This window comes from Podarcis erhardii, assembly GCF_964252035.2.
Source record: "Podarcis erhardii genome assembly, chromosome: 14".
Taxonomy (NCBI): domain Eukaryota; kingdom Metazoa; phylum Chordata; class Lepidosauria; order Squamata; family Lacertidae; genus Podarcis; species Podarcis erhardii.
This window is the reverse complement of record NC_138503.1, coordinates 46,441,102-46,458,248: the sequence shown is the minus strand read 5'-3', so window position 1 is coordinate 46,458,248 and position 17,147 is coordinate 46,441,102. Positions and strand designations below refer to the sequence as shown.

Sequence of the window (17,147 nt, the reverse complement as noted above, 5' to 3'; positions counted from 1 at the left end):
AAACAACCTTTCTCCCTCCTCTATGTGACATCCTTTTATATATTTGAACATGGCTATCATATCATCCCTTAACCTCCTCTTCTCCAGGCTAAACATGCCCAGCTCCCTTAGCCATTCCTCATAAGGCATCGTTTCCAGGCCTTTGACCATTTTGGTTGCCCTCCTCTGGACACGTTCCAGTTTGTCAGTGTCCTTCTTGAACTGTGGTGCCCAGAAATGGACACAGTACTCCAGGTGAGGTCTGACCAGAGCAGAATACAGTGGCACTATTACTTCCCTTGATCTAGATGCTATACCCCTATTGATGCAGCCCAGAATTGCATTGGCTTTTTTAGCTGCCGCGTCACACTGTTGGCTCATGTCAAGTTTGTGGTCAACCAAGACTCCCTAGATCCTTTTCACATGTACTGCTCTCAAGCCAGGTGTCACCCATCTTGTATTTGTGCCTCTCATTTTTTTTGCCCAAGTGCAATACTTTACATTTCTCCCTGTTAAAATTCATCTTGTTTGTTTTGGCCCAGTTCTCTAATCTGTCAAGGTCGTTTTGAAGTGTGATCCTGTCCTCTGGGTTGTTAGCCACCCTTCCCAGTTTGGTGTCATCTGCAAATTTGATCAGGATGCCCTTGAGTCCATCATCCAAGTCGTTGATAAAGATGTTGAATAAGACCGGGCCCAAGACAGAACCCTGTGGCACCCCACTAGTCACTCTTCTCCAGGATGAAGAGGAACCATTGATGAGCACCCTTTGGGTTCGGTCAGTCAGCCAGTTACAAATCCACTGAGTGGTAGCATAGTCAAGACCACATTTTACCAGCTTCTTTACAAGAATATCATGGGGCACCTTGTCAAATGCCTTGCTGAAATCAAGGTAGGCTGCATCCACTGCGTTCCCTTCATCTACCAGGCTTGTAATTCTGTCAAAAAATGAGATCAGGTTAGTCTGACATGACTTATTTTTCAGAAATCCATGCTGACTATTGGTGATCACAGTATTCCTTTCTAGGTGCTCACAGACTGTTTGCTTAATGATCTGCTCCAGAATCTTCCCTGGTATTGATGTCAGACTGACTGGGCGGTAATTATTTGGATCCTCTCTTTTCCCCTTTTTGAAAATAGGGACAACATTTGCCCTCCTCCAGTCTGCCGGGACTTCGCCTGTTCTCCAGGAATTCTCAAAGATGAGTGCCAGTGGTTCTGAGATCACATCTGCCAGTTCTTTTAATACTCTTGGATGCAGTTCATCTGGCCCTGGAGACTTGAATACATCTAAACTAGCCAAGTATTCTTGTACTATCTCCTTAGTTATTCTGGGCTGTGTTTCCTCTGCTGAATCATTTGCTCCAAATTCTTCAGGTCGGGCATTGTTTTCTTTATCGGAGAAGACTGAGGCAAAGAAGGCATTGAGGAGTTCAGCCCTTTCTGTGACTCCCCTGGTTGCATTTCACCATCTTCTCTGAGTGACCCCACTGTTTCTTTGTTCTTCCTTTTGCTACGAACATACCCATAAAAGCCTTTTTTGTTGCTTTTAACCTCTCATTTGTATTTAAAAGATTCCTTCCCCTCCTTTAGAATTTTAAAAAACACCCCATAATAGGCAGCTTACAAAATTAGATTAAGTCAAAAATAGCAATATGTCAATCTGGTAAAACCCTACCAGGAATAACAACTGCAAATCAAGGAATGGTGTGTGCAATTATGGGCACACATACATAGATGCGTGCATTCTCCTGGACTGTTTTTATATTGATAGGCAAGTGTGTGTGTGTGCGCGCGCGCACAAACTCTCTTTCACTCTACATAAATACTTCATATTATTATTATTATTAATTTATTTCCTGCCCTTCACTTTAAGGTCCCAGGGCAGGATGCAACTATTAAAACACAATATTAAAAGCAGTTTAAAACAACTTGCAACCAGAGAAATAAAGTGGGTCCTAAAAATATGCATCTCGAATGTCAGAAGCCAAGGTAAAGAGGTCTTCTTCAGCATTCCCCAAAAGCTGTATCATTAAGGTGGTAGGCGTACTTCTGTTTGTGTGTACACACACAGAGAGAGTATATTACATATAATAGCCTGTTGTTGTTTTTTAAAAAGCAGCTGACAAAACAGAAGCAACTTGAAAGTATTTAGTTGTTTTGGTGCCTACAGAAATGGACTCCCCCCCCCCCCACGTAGTTCAACAACATCTGGGGACCTACAGGTTGAGAAAGGCTGAAATATACAGTACAGAGGGGCATTGTATTGGCAAGTTAACCCTTTCTCCCCTTTGGTGTAACCTTTGTTAGGGGGGGCACCCATGCAAGTAGTGGGCGGGGCCAGAGACAAATAATGGGTGGAGCAACAGATGTAACTTTTGCCTCTGCTACATTCCAGCCGCACAACACTCAGAGGCATCTTCAAGCCTCTATCCAGGCAGGCAAGCATCTTCCCAGTTAAATGACAACATCCCGGCCAGGCTAATGGACTTGCAGGGGCAATGGGGGGGGGGTTAGCCCAGGTTTGCCAAGCCAAGCTCACGGGCAGCACCAATGGTTTTGGGGTGACTTTTGCTGGTCTGCAGAGAGGGAATGGTTCCTTTGCAAACATGACTTGCATCCCCTTCAAAGGGGTTTCATATAAACCCCAACCAGCCTATAGGCACCCCTTTGTAATTGTCCCCTGCTGTCAATGTGGTGGTGGTGGGGAGGATGGTCAGGATCTGGCCTACGGGCCATATAACTGAAGTGACAGCCAGCGTCGTTTTCTATCTGACCCGGATCCAGAGAACTCTGTTTCCTGGTTATGTGTTCGCGACAACGCTCAATACAAATCAGTGTGCTTAAAAATATATATATCATGATGCTGATAGCTGCATATGGAAGGGAGATCTGAACCTCATTCGTTTAAGGCTTAAACTGCTTTCTCTGACATTTTAAATGGCTCCTCTCTCCGTATTCTGGAGAGATACCAAGAAATGTGATAATATAACTCAAGTTTTAAGGGAAGGGTGAGGGAGCTGAGACACAGCTAGCGAGGAGGTTGGGAGGGCTAACAGAGAGCAACCCTCCCCCCAAAAGGCAATGAAAGCAGGTGCTCAGGCAATAAGTCGCTTCTGGGTCCTGACTTGCATTATCCCACCAGCACTACCTTGGTGCAGCTGCTTAGGATGTGCTTTAGCAGCACTCGGCCTTCCCGTCTGTGAAATGGGAGCAACAGAGGTCTACCTTGTAGAACTCGTTGGTGCAGGTGCTTAAGATATGGGGCTTAATTGCAGTTACTAAATGAATAAATAGCAAGCACTGTGCTAAAACTATGTCCATTTCAGCTGAGGGAGCAGATACTGAGCAACTAACAGTGCCGGCCTGAGGGTAAGGTAAGTTTTTCACGCCATCTGAAACTGCTACCTAGAGTCAAGCGCAACTCATATGAGACAGCTGGGTAGCAAAGGGAGAGAGAAAACAGAACTCCTTTTGGCCTTGACTAGATAGAAACCGGTAGTGATGTAAAGAAGTGAAAGCTGGACCATAAAGAAGGCTGATCGCCGAAGAATTGATGCTTTTGAATTCTGGTGCTGGAGGAGACTCTTGAGAGTCCCATGGACTGCAAGAAGATCAAACCTATCCATTCTGAAGGAAATCAGCCCTGAGTGCTCACTGGAAGGACAGATCCTGAAGCTGAGGCTCCAAGACTTTGGCCACCTCATGAGAAAAGAAGCCTCCCTGGAAAAGAGCCTGATGTTGGGAAAGATGGAGGGCACAAGGAGAAGGGGACGACAGAGGATGAGATGGTGGGACAGTGTTCTCGAAGCTACCAGCATGAGTTTGACCAAACTGCGGGAGGCAGTGGAAGACAGGAGTGCCTGGCGTGCTCTGGTCCAGGGGGTCACGAAAAGTCGGACACAACTAAACGACTAAACAACAACAACAAGATAGAAACATCTGGCAGATGTATAAGATCAGATCCAAGGTGGGGTTTTTTACACTTCAATCTGAGTTTAATCTCACCTCTCTCAATCTGGCACCCTCTGGACTACAACTCCCATAAAGCCCAGCCACCATGTCATCTGTGATAGGGCCACAGCTCAGAGCATCTGCTTTGCATGAAGGTCTCAGGCCCCATCCACTCTCTCTGCATAATACTCATTCTGCATTTGCAAGAAATCACACTTTGAGTACCAACTGTGGTAGAATGGCAGATGAAGATGATGGATTTTTCGGAGCTAGCCGACCTGACCGGAAGAGTCCGCGACCAGAAGGAGGAGGCGTATCAGGAAGAATGGATGAAATTTAATGACTATTTAGTTAAATACGCTAAGTTAAATTAATTGGGAAAAGCTTGCAATTACAAGATAGGCTTAGGATTTAAATATGTAATGTGATGAATTAATATGTTTAATGCTGAATTGGTAAGAAAGATGTTAAGTCATTAAGCTAAGTTTATAAGAATTTTGATTTGGAAAACCGTTAAAATGATTTGCACTGAAATTCAACTAGGGGGTTACGAGGAAGTCACTTAATGTTAATAAGATTCGTTTTAATAAGGTTATGATTTATGTTTATTTGTATGTTTGTGTGTCTATAATTTTGTGAAAATCAGTAAAAAATTTTGAAGAAAAGAAAGAAATCACACGGAAGGCAGGCACCTTCACTGCACTCTTGGTACCTGCTGAAAGCTTTTTCGTTCAGGTAAATGTGGCTTTCCCCTAGAGAATCCTGGGAACCGTAGTTTCACCACACCAAAGCTACATGTCCCCAGAAAGCTTAACGAACTACAGGTCCCAGGATTCTTTGGGAGAAAGCCACACACTTTTTAAGGGTGTGCGGAATGCATGGTGCGGATCTGCACTAGGCACACAAAATACCCTTGCAGAATGTGTTGGGAGGAGATGGGGTTTTGCAGAAATGGGTGCCCCAGCCGCATCTTATGGGTGGGTTAGGAATGAGTGAAACTGTGCAGGCTTGCATTTTCATGGCTGGTGTTCATGTCTGATTAGAGGCATCACATAACGGAGAGTGCTCAGTGCTAAACATTCGTGAGACAGAAGGTCGCAGGTTCAATTCAGGGATTGTCCCCACACTACAATCCTGGAATGCCACTGCCAGCCTGTGTAGACAATACTGAGCTCAATCTGACTCTGTATAAGGCAGCCTTTTATACCGAATCATGAGGAATGGGATTTCGTAGAATCGTAGAGTTGGAAGGGAATCCTGCTCACAGCCATCCCAGGGTGGGCTTGAACCACCAACCTCCTAGTTAACAGCCAGACACAGGGACCCATTGCGAGGCTTCTTACTTTGTATCTAGGGATAGGCCTGGCAGCCCAGTCGATGTGGAGTGCTGCTGCCAGTCCGTGTCGACAACACTGACCTAGATGGGCCGACAATCTTACCCTTTCTGTGTTGCACAGCGGTTTGGGGGAGCACCTAGCAGTCCCTTCTACCTGGGCAAGTTTTGAACCTGCTCTCTGCCAACAGGGGAAGGGGAAGGCAGATAAAAGCAACCACTCAGATCGTCCCAGAGGCATGCCAATATGTACGAGAGCCTCCGCCCTCCAGGCATTGCGAACTACAACTCCCATCACTTCCCCCAGCCAATGCACCTGTTGTTTTTGGGAGTCATAGTCCAAAAGCTGGAGGGCGCCAGCTGGGCAGAACTCTCATATAGGATCAAACCCCTGGCCCCAGACCTTTCCAATGTTCAACTTCTTCCTCTCTACACAGCTGGATCAAACAGTAAAATGCCACTTACTTCTGTGCCCCAAAGGGACCCCGTCCGTCTGTGCCAACTCCGGCTCCCTCTTCCTGCCCTGCCGTTGTCTTGCCTGCCTTTAGCATGGCACCCCCAAAAGTCGGTGGCCCTCTCCCCAGTCTTTCCGGCTCAAGCAGAAAACCCACGACTGGGGCAGGCAGGGCAGACAGGCTCCTGGCACCCCCGGCACCTGCCCAGCTTGGCTGTCCCTGTGCCCCCATTGCAGTCTACAAAGGGTCCGTCCAGCTGTGCCCACATCTGGATGCAGCGACACTCCTCTTCCCAGCCCGTACCAGTTGCTCTTTCGGGGAGGGGGCCCCAGTTATTCCCAGTAGCCGTCCAGCACTTCCACCTCGCTGTCCAGCTCGTAGAGTCCCAGAGCCGGGTCGGAGACCACCCCGAGATCCACCAGGGCCTGGTCCATATCCTCGGGCAGGAAAACGATGCCGACGTTGAGGGCGATGTACTCCAGCAGGAAGGCGTAGTAGAGAATCAGCAGGTTGACGAAGAACAAGCCCACGTAGAACATAGAGGGCGGCAGCGGGGGCGGCGCATGGGGGGCCCACGGCTCCAGCTGGGTGCAGGTGGCAGAGGGCATCCAGCGCGGAGGAGGCCCGGGCCCAGCGGAGGCTGGAGACTGGGGGAGGGCAGCAGCAGCAGCCAGAGGAGATCTCCAGGAATCAAAGGGAGCCCAGCACCTTCGGGTGCCTGCCTGCCTGTCTACCTACCTACCTGCCCACCCCTCCCTGCAGCAGTCTCCAAACGGAAGAGGGCGCCCCCCAGCGATGCCCTTGCTGTCCTCAGCCCACCCCTCCATGCCAGAGCGCCCTCCTTCTCCTTTCCAGCCTCTGCAAATCTCTACATCCAGAAGCGGGCGGTGCAAGCGAGCAACTTCGTCCTGCGGCCCCCCTCCATGCAACTGGCTTCTCCCCCCCCCCTTTCACTTTTCAGGCCTCAGATGCGCCGCAAGAGGGGGAAGGCTTTGCAGAGGCGCCTCTTCCCCCCCCCCCTCCCGCTCCTCCGGTCTTCAAAGAAGCAAAAGCTCGCTCCCGCCCCGTTTTTTAATGCAAGGGGCTCGCTGCTCCTCCCCGCTCAGCGCAGCCCCCCCTTTCCTTCCAAGGGCCCCCCTCCTCCCTCTCTTTCTGCATCCACACTCCTCAGACGCATCACTTCCCTCCGCGTAGCAGAAGCAGCTGTTCCCCGCAAGTGCCAGGGACCCGCCTCTCGCGAGCGCGGATTGGCTGGCGCCGGGGAGGGTGAGTGACAGCCGCCGGGTGGGGTGGGGGGGAGAGCTTGGAGGAGGTGGGGTTCCCAGTGGGTTGCGGCCAGTCCTGTTAGGTAGGCGCCTGGGCAAAAGGGTAGCATTGGAAGGGACCCCCAGAGCAGGGTAGAATTGGAAGGGACCCCCAGAGCAGGGTAGAATTGGAAGGGACCCCCAGAGCAATGCAGGTACCGGTATCTTTGGCCCAACCTGAGGCTCGAACCCACGACTCGGAGATCCCAGAGTCTCATACTTTGCCGGTTGAGCAATCCCGGATCAATGGTCTGCTTCGTCCCATTGCGCTCGCTGGGACTGACTTCCAAGTCAATGTGTCTGATTGCTGGTTCCTTGCTTCCCTTGGCAGGCAGTGGCGTAGCGTGGGTTGTCAGCACCCGGGGCAAGGCAAGTAATTTGCACCCCCTAGCCTGTGGATTTGCACTCCCTAACCCTAACCCCCAGATGTTGCGCCCGGTGTGGCCGGCCCCCCCTGCACCCCCCACGCTACGCCACTGTTGGCAGGACTTGAGTTTATTTACTTAAATCATTTATGGATTGCTTTCCTATGATAGTGCCAGATTTATGTATAAGCTAGACAAGCTAGAAGCTATATCCTCTTGGGGGCCCCAGAAAAAATCACAGGGAAAAAACAACTGGATGTACATTTCCAAGATATAAGATGAAAAACAAATAAAATAAAGCCTACCACAGTGTTTTGTGTTGTATAGGCTCCTGTGATGTAAGTAACGGGCCCTGCCTGTTCCCTAAAATATCACTGGTTTGCTCCTTTCTATATATAGGGTGCCTGCATTCTGCATGGACTGGTTGCAGGGCAACATGTGCAAATGGCTTTAGAAACCTATTAAGTCCATAAATTACCATATAGCATATATTCAACACAAAAAACCTGTGACAATTTGTTGTTGACAAAGGACAGCTGGACATATAAAGGGCCCCATTACCTTCAGTAGACTAGGGCCTCATCAAACCTAAATCCAGCCCTGTTCCTATCCCCAGCTTTTCCCAGTGTGGAGATAAAGCGATGGGAAAGATGTCTTCTTGCTTAATTCTTTGAGTGTCTGGTTGGTATTTGCTTGTGGCTCTCTAGGCTGAGAGTGAGGGACTGGCCCAAGGTCACCCAGGGAGCTTCATGGCTGAGTGGGGATTTGTGATCAAGGTGTCTCCCCTGCCAGGTAAGTATCATGGCTGAGTGGGGATTTGAACCCTGGTCTCCCAGATCCTAGTCCGACACTCTAACCACTAAACCACACTGTTAACAGTAGTTATTAAGGCAGCAAAGTCCTTCCCTGTTTTACGATTTCTGTGACAGGCTCCTGTTTAAGGTTTAAAGCAGAGCTAGGGGCCTCCTGCTATCCTTCAGCTCCCATCAGCCTCCAACAAATTTGGCCATAATCATAGAATCACAAAGTTGGAAGGGACCCGGAGGGTCATCTTGTCCAACCTCCTGAAAAGCAGGAATTTTTCTCCCAATGGGGCTTGAACCCATAACCCTGAGAGATTAAGACTCTCATGTTCTATGGACTGAGCTATTCAGGCGTGGCTGCGCTGATGGGAGTTGGAGTCCAGCAACATCTGGGAAGGTGAATGGGGTCTCCAGCTGTCTCTCGGTCTAACCTACAATGCAGGATTGTTGTGGGGATTAAATGAGGAGGATGGGGGAGAACCCCCGTGTGCTGCCTTGAGCTCTTTGGAGGCAAAAGGTGGGATGCAAATTATGTATAGTCCCCCTCAAGAATCCTGGGAACTGAAGTTTATCCCTCAAGTAGCTACAAGGCCCAGGACCCTTCACAAACCACAGGGCCCAGGATTTTATTTTAATTTTTTGTGTGGGGATACAGTGTGCTTTAAATGTGTATGCACATCAACCATCTTTTGCAAACCACTTGGAGGGCTTCTTAAAATCAAACGGTATATAAGCTTTGTTAAATCAATCAATACAGTGGTATGTCAGGTTACATACGCTTCAGGTTACAGACTCTGCTAACGCAGAAATATTACCTTGGGTTAAGAACTTTGCTTCAGGATGAGAACAGAAATCATGCTCTGGCGGCACAGCAGCAGCAGGAGGCCCCATTAGCTAAAGTGGTGCTTCAGGTTAAGAACAGTTTCAGGTTAAGTACGGACCTCCGGAACGAATTAAGTACTTAACCCGAGGTACCACTGTAAACCCTTCCTGATTTCCAAAGCATTGGAAGACACAAGACCTACCCACTTTGGAAGAATGGCAGATGCAAGTAATGGACTATATGGAATTGACGGAAATGACTGGCAGAATCCGAGACCAGGGAGAAGAGTCGGTGGAAGAAGATTGGAAGAAATTTAAAATCTATCTACAGAAATATTGTAAAATTAATGAATGTTAATGACGTTGGAATGAAACGAAGTGGTTCTAGCAATAAGGCAAAATAAGAATATGTAAGAATCAATTGATTAGATGAAAATTTGAAATTATAATATGTGAGGATAAACAATAAAGGGTAAACTAAGAGGGTACGGATTTGCTGAACAAATTTTTTTAATGGAATACAAAAAAGGGAGGTGTGAGGAAGTCATGAAAATAAGTAAATGAGTGGTAAGATATCAGAAAGAGGGATTTTCTTTTCTTTTCTTTTCTTTTTTTCTTTTTATGTCTACTCTTGGTTTTTGTACTTTCTGTGTTTTCCTTTTATTGTCTTGTAACCTTTTTCTTGTTGAAAACTTAATAAATATTATTTAAAAAATAAAAATAAAAAACAAACCCTTCCTGATTTAAAGGTCCTGGAGCAGGGTCGTGAAAAGGAAAAGTCAATTCATCCCCTTTCTTTAAAAAGAGACTGTAATGGGTAATATGTGTCATTTTGCACGCATATCTTCTGCTGTAGAAGGAAGTGAGGGGCAGATGGGGCTTGCGACCTGGGAAGGCAACCCATCTAGGAGAAGGACAACTCTGATCCTAAACCTCTGCTGTCTCGCGGGACATCTTCAGGAGAAGAAAAGGCTCAGGAGCAAACCCTACACAAATCTGGTGGGGTTCCTAAGACAGTTGGATGGCGCCTTGTGCGCCTCCTTCCAGCAACTCCTGAGCCAAGCTGGCGCCAAAAGTCTTGCTTTGTTTTCCTGTGGACAGAGAGGGGAGTCTTGTCGTCTGGGCGGCCCAGGACCTCCATGCACACTCTGCCCAGGGCATGTACCCCAGGGAGGCCACTACTAATGCAGCGGTTTGACTTCACCCCCAGGGGCTCACGAGACAGATGCCAACCCCTCAAGGTGGCATCCCAAATAAAGAATACAGTGGTACCTCGGGTTACATAGGCTTCAGGTTACAGACTCCTCTAACCCAGAAATAGTACCTCGGGTTAAGAACTTAGCTTCAGGATGAGAACAGAAATCGTGTGGCGGTGGCGCGGCAGCAGCAGGAGCCCCATTAGCTAAAGTGGTGCTTCAGGTTAAGAACAGTTTCAGGTTAAGAACAGACCTCCAGAACGAATTAAGTACTTAACCTGAGGTACCACTGTAATTGCAAATAAAATAACAATTGATTACGAACCGGCATTTATGTCATAGAGTCATGGAGCTGAAAGGGAACCCAGGGTCATCTAGTCCAGGCATAGGCAAACTCGGCCCTCCAGATGTTTTGGGACTACAACTGCCATCAACCCTAGTTAAGAGGACCAGTGGTCAGGGATGATGGGAATTGTAGTCCCAAAACACCTGGAGGCCGAGTTTGCCTATGCCTGGACTAGTCCTTGCGATGCAGGAATCTTTTGCCCAACGATTCAGCGTCTCCCTCCAAATCAAAGCAAAGAAGGGTATTCTTGCATTACCAATTGCGCATCATTCCAAATAAAACCACTGCATTGCTTTCCAAATTAATTCCGAATTAATTCCAAAGAACCGCACCGCTAATAATTCATTTCCTTCCAGTAGCACCTTAAAGACCAACTAAGTTCTAGGTATGAGCTTTCGTGTGCATGCACACTTCTTCAGATACACTGAAACAGAAGTCACCAGACCCTTCTATATAGTGAGAAGGTGGGGAGGGGTATTACTCAGAAGGGTGGTGGGAATGGGTGATTGGCAGATATTATCTCATTATACATGACAAAGCCATTTTTCACCTTCTCACCCCTTGCTTTTTCCTGTTAGACCTATTGCAGTCGTTAAGAGTCGTCAACAGGCTCATCACAGCTATCTGCCAATCACCCATTCCCACCACCCTTCTGAGTAATACCCCTCCCCACCTTCTCACTATATAGAAGGGTCTGGTGACTTCTGTTTCAGTGTATCTGAAGAAGTGTGCATGCACACGAAAGCTCATACCTAGAACTAACTTAGTTGGTCTTTAAGGTGCTACTGGAAGGAATTTTTTGTTTTGACTATGGCAGACCAACACAGCTACCTATCTGCAATTCATTTCCTATGATGGAAGACCCCTCCCCCGCCCCTCCCTCACCTGCCTTGAAGGCCCCGCCCCTCACGTAGGTCACAAAGACCCGCCCCCTGCCCTGCGCCGGGGACGCAACCTTCCTCGCCCCTCCCACTTCCGGGTTCCCACCTTCCCACCTCCGCGCGGGGCAGGCTGGGACTCGCAGTCCTCTGGCTCGCCTTCTACGTAATGCCTTGGCGAGAGTAGCTGCGGGCCGAGGAAAACTACTTTTCCCGGCGTGCCCCGCGCCGCGGCTCCGCTGCCGGGTCTGTGCCGTCGCCTCCGCCGGGGCGGAATGTCCGAGGGTGCGCGCGCGGCGGGCGTGGGGGCGGGGAGGGCGCTGGGACTCCTTCCGCCTGAGAGGAAGAGGAGGAAGAGGATGGCCGCGGCCGAGAAGGAGGATGAGGCGGCGGCGGCGGCCGAGGCCGTGAGGCGGTAGCGAGCGAGAGGCAGCGAGCTGAGAGCGAGCGAGAGTGTCCGAGCGCCGCCCTCCGCCCGTTTTTCTCCCCTCAGGATGTTCGGGCGGTCGCGCAGCTGGGGAGGCGGCGGGCACGGCAAGGCCTCGCGGAACATCCACTCGCTCGACCACCTCAAGTGAGTGTCCAGGGCGGGAGAAGGCTGTGAGGGACTCCTAGGCCGGAGGGGGGGGAGGGGCCTCCAGGCAGGTGGGCGCCCCTCCCCCACTCGCCCCCCCAACTGCCTCTGGGGCTCCTCTCACGCCCCCTCCCCAAAAGGTCCTCACTTATACGAACTTCCCAGAATTCAGGTATCCGGACTGTGTGCAGGGCCGGATTCAGGTTTGATGAGGCCCTAAGAGACTGAAGGCAATGGGGCCCTTTATATCTCCAGCTGTCCTTTAGTCAACAACAAATTGCCACTGTTTTTTGTGTTGAATATATGCTATATGGTAATTTACAGATCTGATAGGTATCTAAAGCCATTTGCACGTTAACATGTATTTTATCAAAGTAATTGTTACAACCAGTCCATGCAGAATGTAGGCACCCTATACGTAAAGGGTAAAGGGACCCCTGATCATTAGGTCCAGTCGTGGCCGACTCTGGGGTTGCGGCACTCATCTCGCTTTACTGGCCGAGGGAGCCAGCGTACAGTTATACGAACGTCCCAGAATTCAGGTATCCGGACTGTGTGCAGGGCCGGATTCAGGTTTGATGAGGCCCTAAGCGACTGAAGGCAATGGGGCCCTTTATATGTCCAGCTGTCCTTTCTCAACAACAAATTGCCACTGTTTTTTGTGTTGAATATATGCTGTATGGTAGTTTACGGACCTAATAGGTATCTCAAGCCATTTGCACATAACAAATAGAAGCCCACGCAATACTGTTGCTGTATGTAGGTTTTATTTTATTTGTTTTTTATCTTATAGTTTGGAAATGTACATCCAGTTTCCCCCCCCCCTTTAATTTTTTTGTGGGGCCCTAAGCTATAGCTTGTGCTGTATGTAAATCCAACACTGACTGTGTGCCCAAGCAATGTTCCTGCAATGCGGGGGGTGAGGTGGGCTAGATTGAAATTGAAATACTTTATTGTCACTTGTACAACTTGTATACAGTGAGATTACACAGATTATACAGTAAAATGATCCCCGGAGGGTCCCCTTCCCACTCCAGGATTCTGCAATTCCATGAGCAGCCTTATAAGTGAACCTCGCTGTTTTGTGTTTGCATTTCTGACAGCCAGTTGGCCAGGGAAGGAGATCAGACAAGTGGAGGAGCGTTTTTTCACTTCCCTGCTTTTCTTCTTCTTCTTCTTCTTCTTCTTCTTCTTCTTCTTCTTCTTCTTCGGTTTCCCTGGGTTCCACACACCCTGATCCTTTTGAAGTCAAGGTTGTGTTGGTCGGGAACTTGTTGGAAATTTCCACATAGGAATCAGTTATGCAAATGCTCACCTAAGGAGCAATTCTGTGACAGAGCATTGTTTTCAGACTGCAGGAACTGTGTGCGTTTTTAACAATTGGTTTGTTTATTGCATTTCATATCCCATTTCTCCCAATGACCTCAAGGTGGTGTATGTGGTGATTGGCCCCCAAAGTCGCACCCAGTGGGCTTGTATCTATATATAACATATATTTCCGTATAAATACTTTTTGTGAGAAAGAGAGGCTTTAAGAGAGGGGGGGGGACACTTGCAGAAGTAACAAGGGAGAGTAATGTGCAACGCGTATGTAGTCACGTTTTATTAGTATTTGTAGCCAGTGACCATTAACAATATCAACACAAATTATTACATGTAAAAGCACCATTGGTCCAATAAGGCAAAGATAAACCTCTAGAATACAAATAGGATTTAAAGCAGTTATTTGGCTTCTATGGATACAAAATTAGATATAAAAGATTTTAAAAATAGCAGATAATGAATTCATTCAGATAGCATGTACATAAATATGTGTCAGTGCTAGTATATCCTTTATGTGTTATGTTTAATATAGGTAAATATGTATTGCATTATTCCCACCTTTTTCTCCAAGGAGCTGAAGGTGGAGTACATAGGGTCTTTTCTCCCCTCTTCATTTTATCCTCACAACAACAAGCTTGTGAGGTAAGTTAGGCTGAGGTCTCGCCCTTGAGCTTCATGACTGAGTGGGTGAGCTCTAGCTACTACTATCCATGGGTGTAGAAGCGGCCTGCTGAAGGAAAAAGTTGTATTGGGGGCTCCTTTTTTTAGCTTGGGGGGAAAGTGAGTAAGGAAGAGCTATATGATGATGGGATGGTGTATAAATCATGCATACCATGGAGATAGTGGATAGAGAACAGTTTTTCTCGATCTCCAGTCACATTATAATTTGTGGAAATCCAGTGGAGCTGAATGATGGAAGATTCAAGGCAGATAAACAAAGGACTTCTTCACATAGCACATAGTTTAACTATGGAACCCATTTCCACAGGAGGCAGTGGCAGTCACCAACTTGGAACGCTTTGAAAGGGGATTAACCAAATTCATGGAGGACAAGGTGATCAATCTGCGGGCCCTCAGGGCCCATCCATACCTCAGTTTAATGCACATTGTAGGCCCTCCTTTAATTCCCCCTTGTCCATGAGGCTTTCTCCTCTAACAATGGCTGTCCCGCGATTTCTCCTCCCAAAATCTGGAGATTCTTTATGCAGTTGATGCAGCTCTTCTATTTGGATTAACAAAACACAGGGCAATCTCCAGATTTAGGGAGCAGAAATCGCGGGACAGCCATTGTTTGAGGAGAAAGCCTCATGGACGGGGTGGGTGGGAATTAAAGGAGGCACGATCTACATTAAACCAAGGTATGGACGAGTCCTTATTGTTACTTGCTGGGAAGATAGAGTGCTGTTGTGTTCAGGTTCTTCCTGCTATCTTCCCAGGGGCATCTGGTTGGCCACTGTGAGAGCAGAGTTCTGAACTAAAAGTACTTCTGGCCTGATCCAGCGGGCTCTTCTTGCGCTCTTATGGGTGGATGGACTTACTGGAGTGACATGATTTGTATTAAGTTTATGAGGTGCCTGATTAAAAATCAAATTCTCTTGATGATGTACACAGTAAAGGAGGCCAAATTAAAAGGAAACTATGCAACAGCTCAATAAAACCATAAATCAATAAAACCAACCCAGCAGTAGGCAAGATCCTGCCATAAAGTGCATCATAGCCAGTTGCAAATTAAAATGCCAGCAACCAATTCAGCTAAACACAGCACAGGTTGCCAGTCCAATTGCCAGTACTGTATTCTGCAGAGGCAAAAATAATATGAATGATGTTAAAGGAAAGGTGCCCATCATATCAATGACCCATCTCGTCCAGTGTCCTGTTCTCACAGTGGCCTGTGGGAAACCCACAAGTAGAACCTGAAAAATATTTCAGATCCTTCTCTAAGTAACATTTTGCTTTCCTCATATTTATTTACCTATTTAATTTATAGAGCTGTCACATAGGAGAAGGACTCTAGGAAGCCAGCGATGTGGTGTTAGAGTAGAACTTGGGAGATCAAGGCTCAGATCTTCACCCAGTCATGACCTGGGTGACCTTGGAGTCAGTCACAGCCTCTTAACCTACCTCACAGGGTCGTTGTAGGGATTAACTGAGGAGGGGGATGAAAGGAAAAGGTGGGATCTAAATGCAATAAATAAGCTCTTCTGATTACCTGCCTTAGGAAGCTGGAAGGCCAGCCAGATGGAGAGGTCAGTCACCAACCTGGCATCCAGAGATCTCCACAGGTTCACAATTGGACCTGCAAAATGTGTCTTAACATGGAGAGGTGCACCACCTCTGATACTGGAGGGATTATATGGTTATCATGGCTGATAGCCTTCTCTAATCCTCTTTTAAACCATCTAAGTTGGTATCCATCACCATATCTTGTGGGAGAGAATTCCATAGTTTATATACCACGTGAAGAAGAATTAACTTTTGTCTGCCCTAAATCTTCCAATGTTTAGCTTCACTGAATGTCCCCCATTGGATTCTAGTATGTAACTTTTTTTGAATAAGGAAAGTAGAATACAGTTTACTGTTTTGTGTTGAGAACACAACACATATTGTGTATGTATATGTGTGTGTGCATGCATGTACACATATGTTTGCATGTTTGTATATATGTATATATACACACATACACACATGTCTAGTGGTTAAAGTGTTGGGGAGTCTGTGGTTCAAATCCCCATTCAGTCACGAACCTCACTTGGTGACCTTCATCCAGCCACTCTTACTCAGCTTAACCTACCTCGCAGGGTTGTCGCAAGGGGAAAAAAAGGGAGAGGATCCAGCTATATATCCAGTCTTCAGATCCTGGGAGGAAAGCTGGGATAGGAATGTAATGTAATGAACACAATTGTATTGCATCCAGCTAAGTCCTACTCAGAGCGGAGCAGAGAGCAGACCCACTGAAATTAATGGACCTATGTTGATTAGGCCTGTTAACTTCAATGGGTTGACTCTACCATCCATTTTCACAGCACTTTGCAAAGTAGGAGAGGGCATCTCACTGACCTAAAAACAGCTACAGGGGAGATGAGTGTTCAGGGATGGAGGTGGAGGCAAGGGTAAATTTAGAAATATTAAGAGTTCTACTTCAGTACCAAACAACAAGCCAGTGCCATGAGAACCTTCCAGTTTAAAATTTGACACAAGGAAGAGGGAGGAGACGGGAAATAGAGACAAGGATGCATGTTTCATTAAATGTAATTATAATGTTGCATGTGAGACAGAGGAGTGTGTATGTGCACACTTCGATGACCTTGTGCACGTGACAGGCTTGTTCTGATGTTTGTTTCATTTTATTTGTGGTGGGTGTTGGTGTAATACATCTAACGAAACAATGTTAAGTCTCTCGCCTTGCTGGTTGTTTATTTACACACTTTGTGATATGTAGGCAATATGTTGACACTTTGTATGTTCATAGAATCATAGAGTTGGAAGAGACCACAAGGGCCATCGAGTCCAACCCCCTGCCAAGCAGGAAACACCATCAGAGCACTCCTGACATATGGTTGTCAAGCCTCTGCTTAAAGACCTCCAAAGAAGGAGACTCCACCACACTCCTTGGCAGCAAATTCCACTGTCGAACAGCTCTTACTGTCAGGAAGTTCTTCCTAATGTTTAGGTGGAATCTTCTTTCTTGTAGTTTGGATCCATTGCTCTGTGTCCGCTTCTCTGGAGCAGCAGAAAACAACCTTTCTCCCTCCTCTATGTGACATCCTTTTATATATTTGAACATGGCTATCATATCATCCCTTAACCTCCTCTTCTCC

At 47.3% G+C, this 17,147-nt stretch overlaps 2 protein-coding genes across 7 annotated transcripts in view; one reads left to right on the top strand and one right to left on the bottom strand.

Annotated features, from left to right (window-relative positions):
- Positions 1-5,705: 5,705 nt before the first annotated feature.
- Positions 5,706-6,935, bottom strand: DEXI (Dexi homolog). Its single transcript, XM_081840601.1, has one exon. The coding sequence runs from the start codon at positions 6,324-6,326 to the stop codon at positions 6,051-6,053; it is 276 nt and encodes a 91-aa protein (XP_081696727.1). The 5' UTR covers positions 6,327-6,935; the 3' UTR covers positions 5,706-6,050.
- A 4,753-nt stretch (positions 6,936-11,688) lies between these two features.
- CLEC16A (C-type lectin domain containing 16A) overlaps positions 11,689-17,147 on the top strand; it is a 101,248-nt gene continuing 95,789 nt past the window's right edge. For 3 of the 6 annotated variants that reach the window (XR_014151043.1, XM_081839601.1, XM_081839600.1), the window contains exon 1: positions 11,690-12,006. Coding sequence is in view for 4 of the 6 variants with exons in the window: in XM_081839601.1 (XP_081695727.1) it covers positions 11,927-12,006 (80 nt within the window). In the remaining 2 variants the exon portion in view is untranslated. Of the gene's footprint in view, positions 12,007-17,147 lie in introns of all 6 variants that reach the window. The other 3 variants (XM_081839598.1, XR_014151044.1, XM_081839599.1) reach the window with 3 other exon arrangements.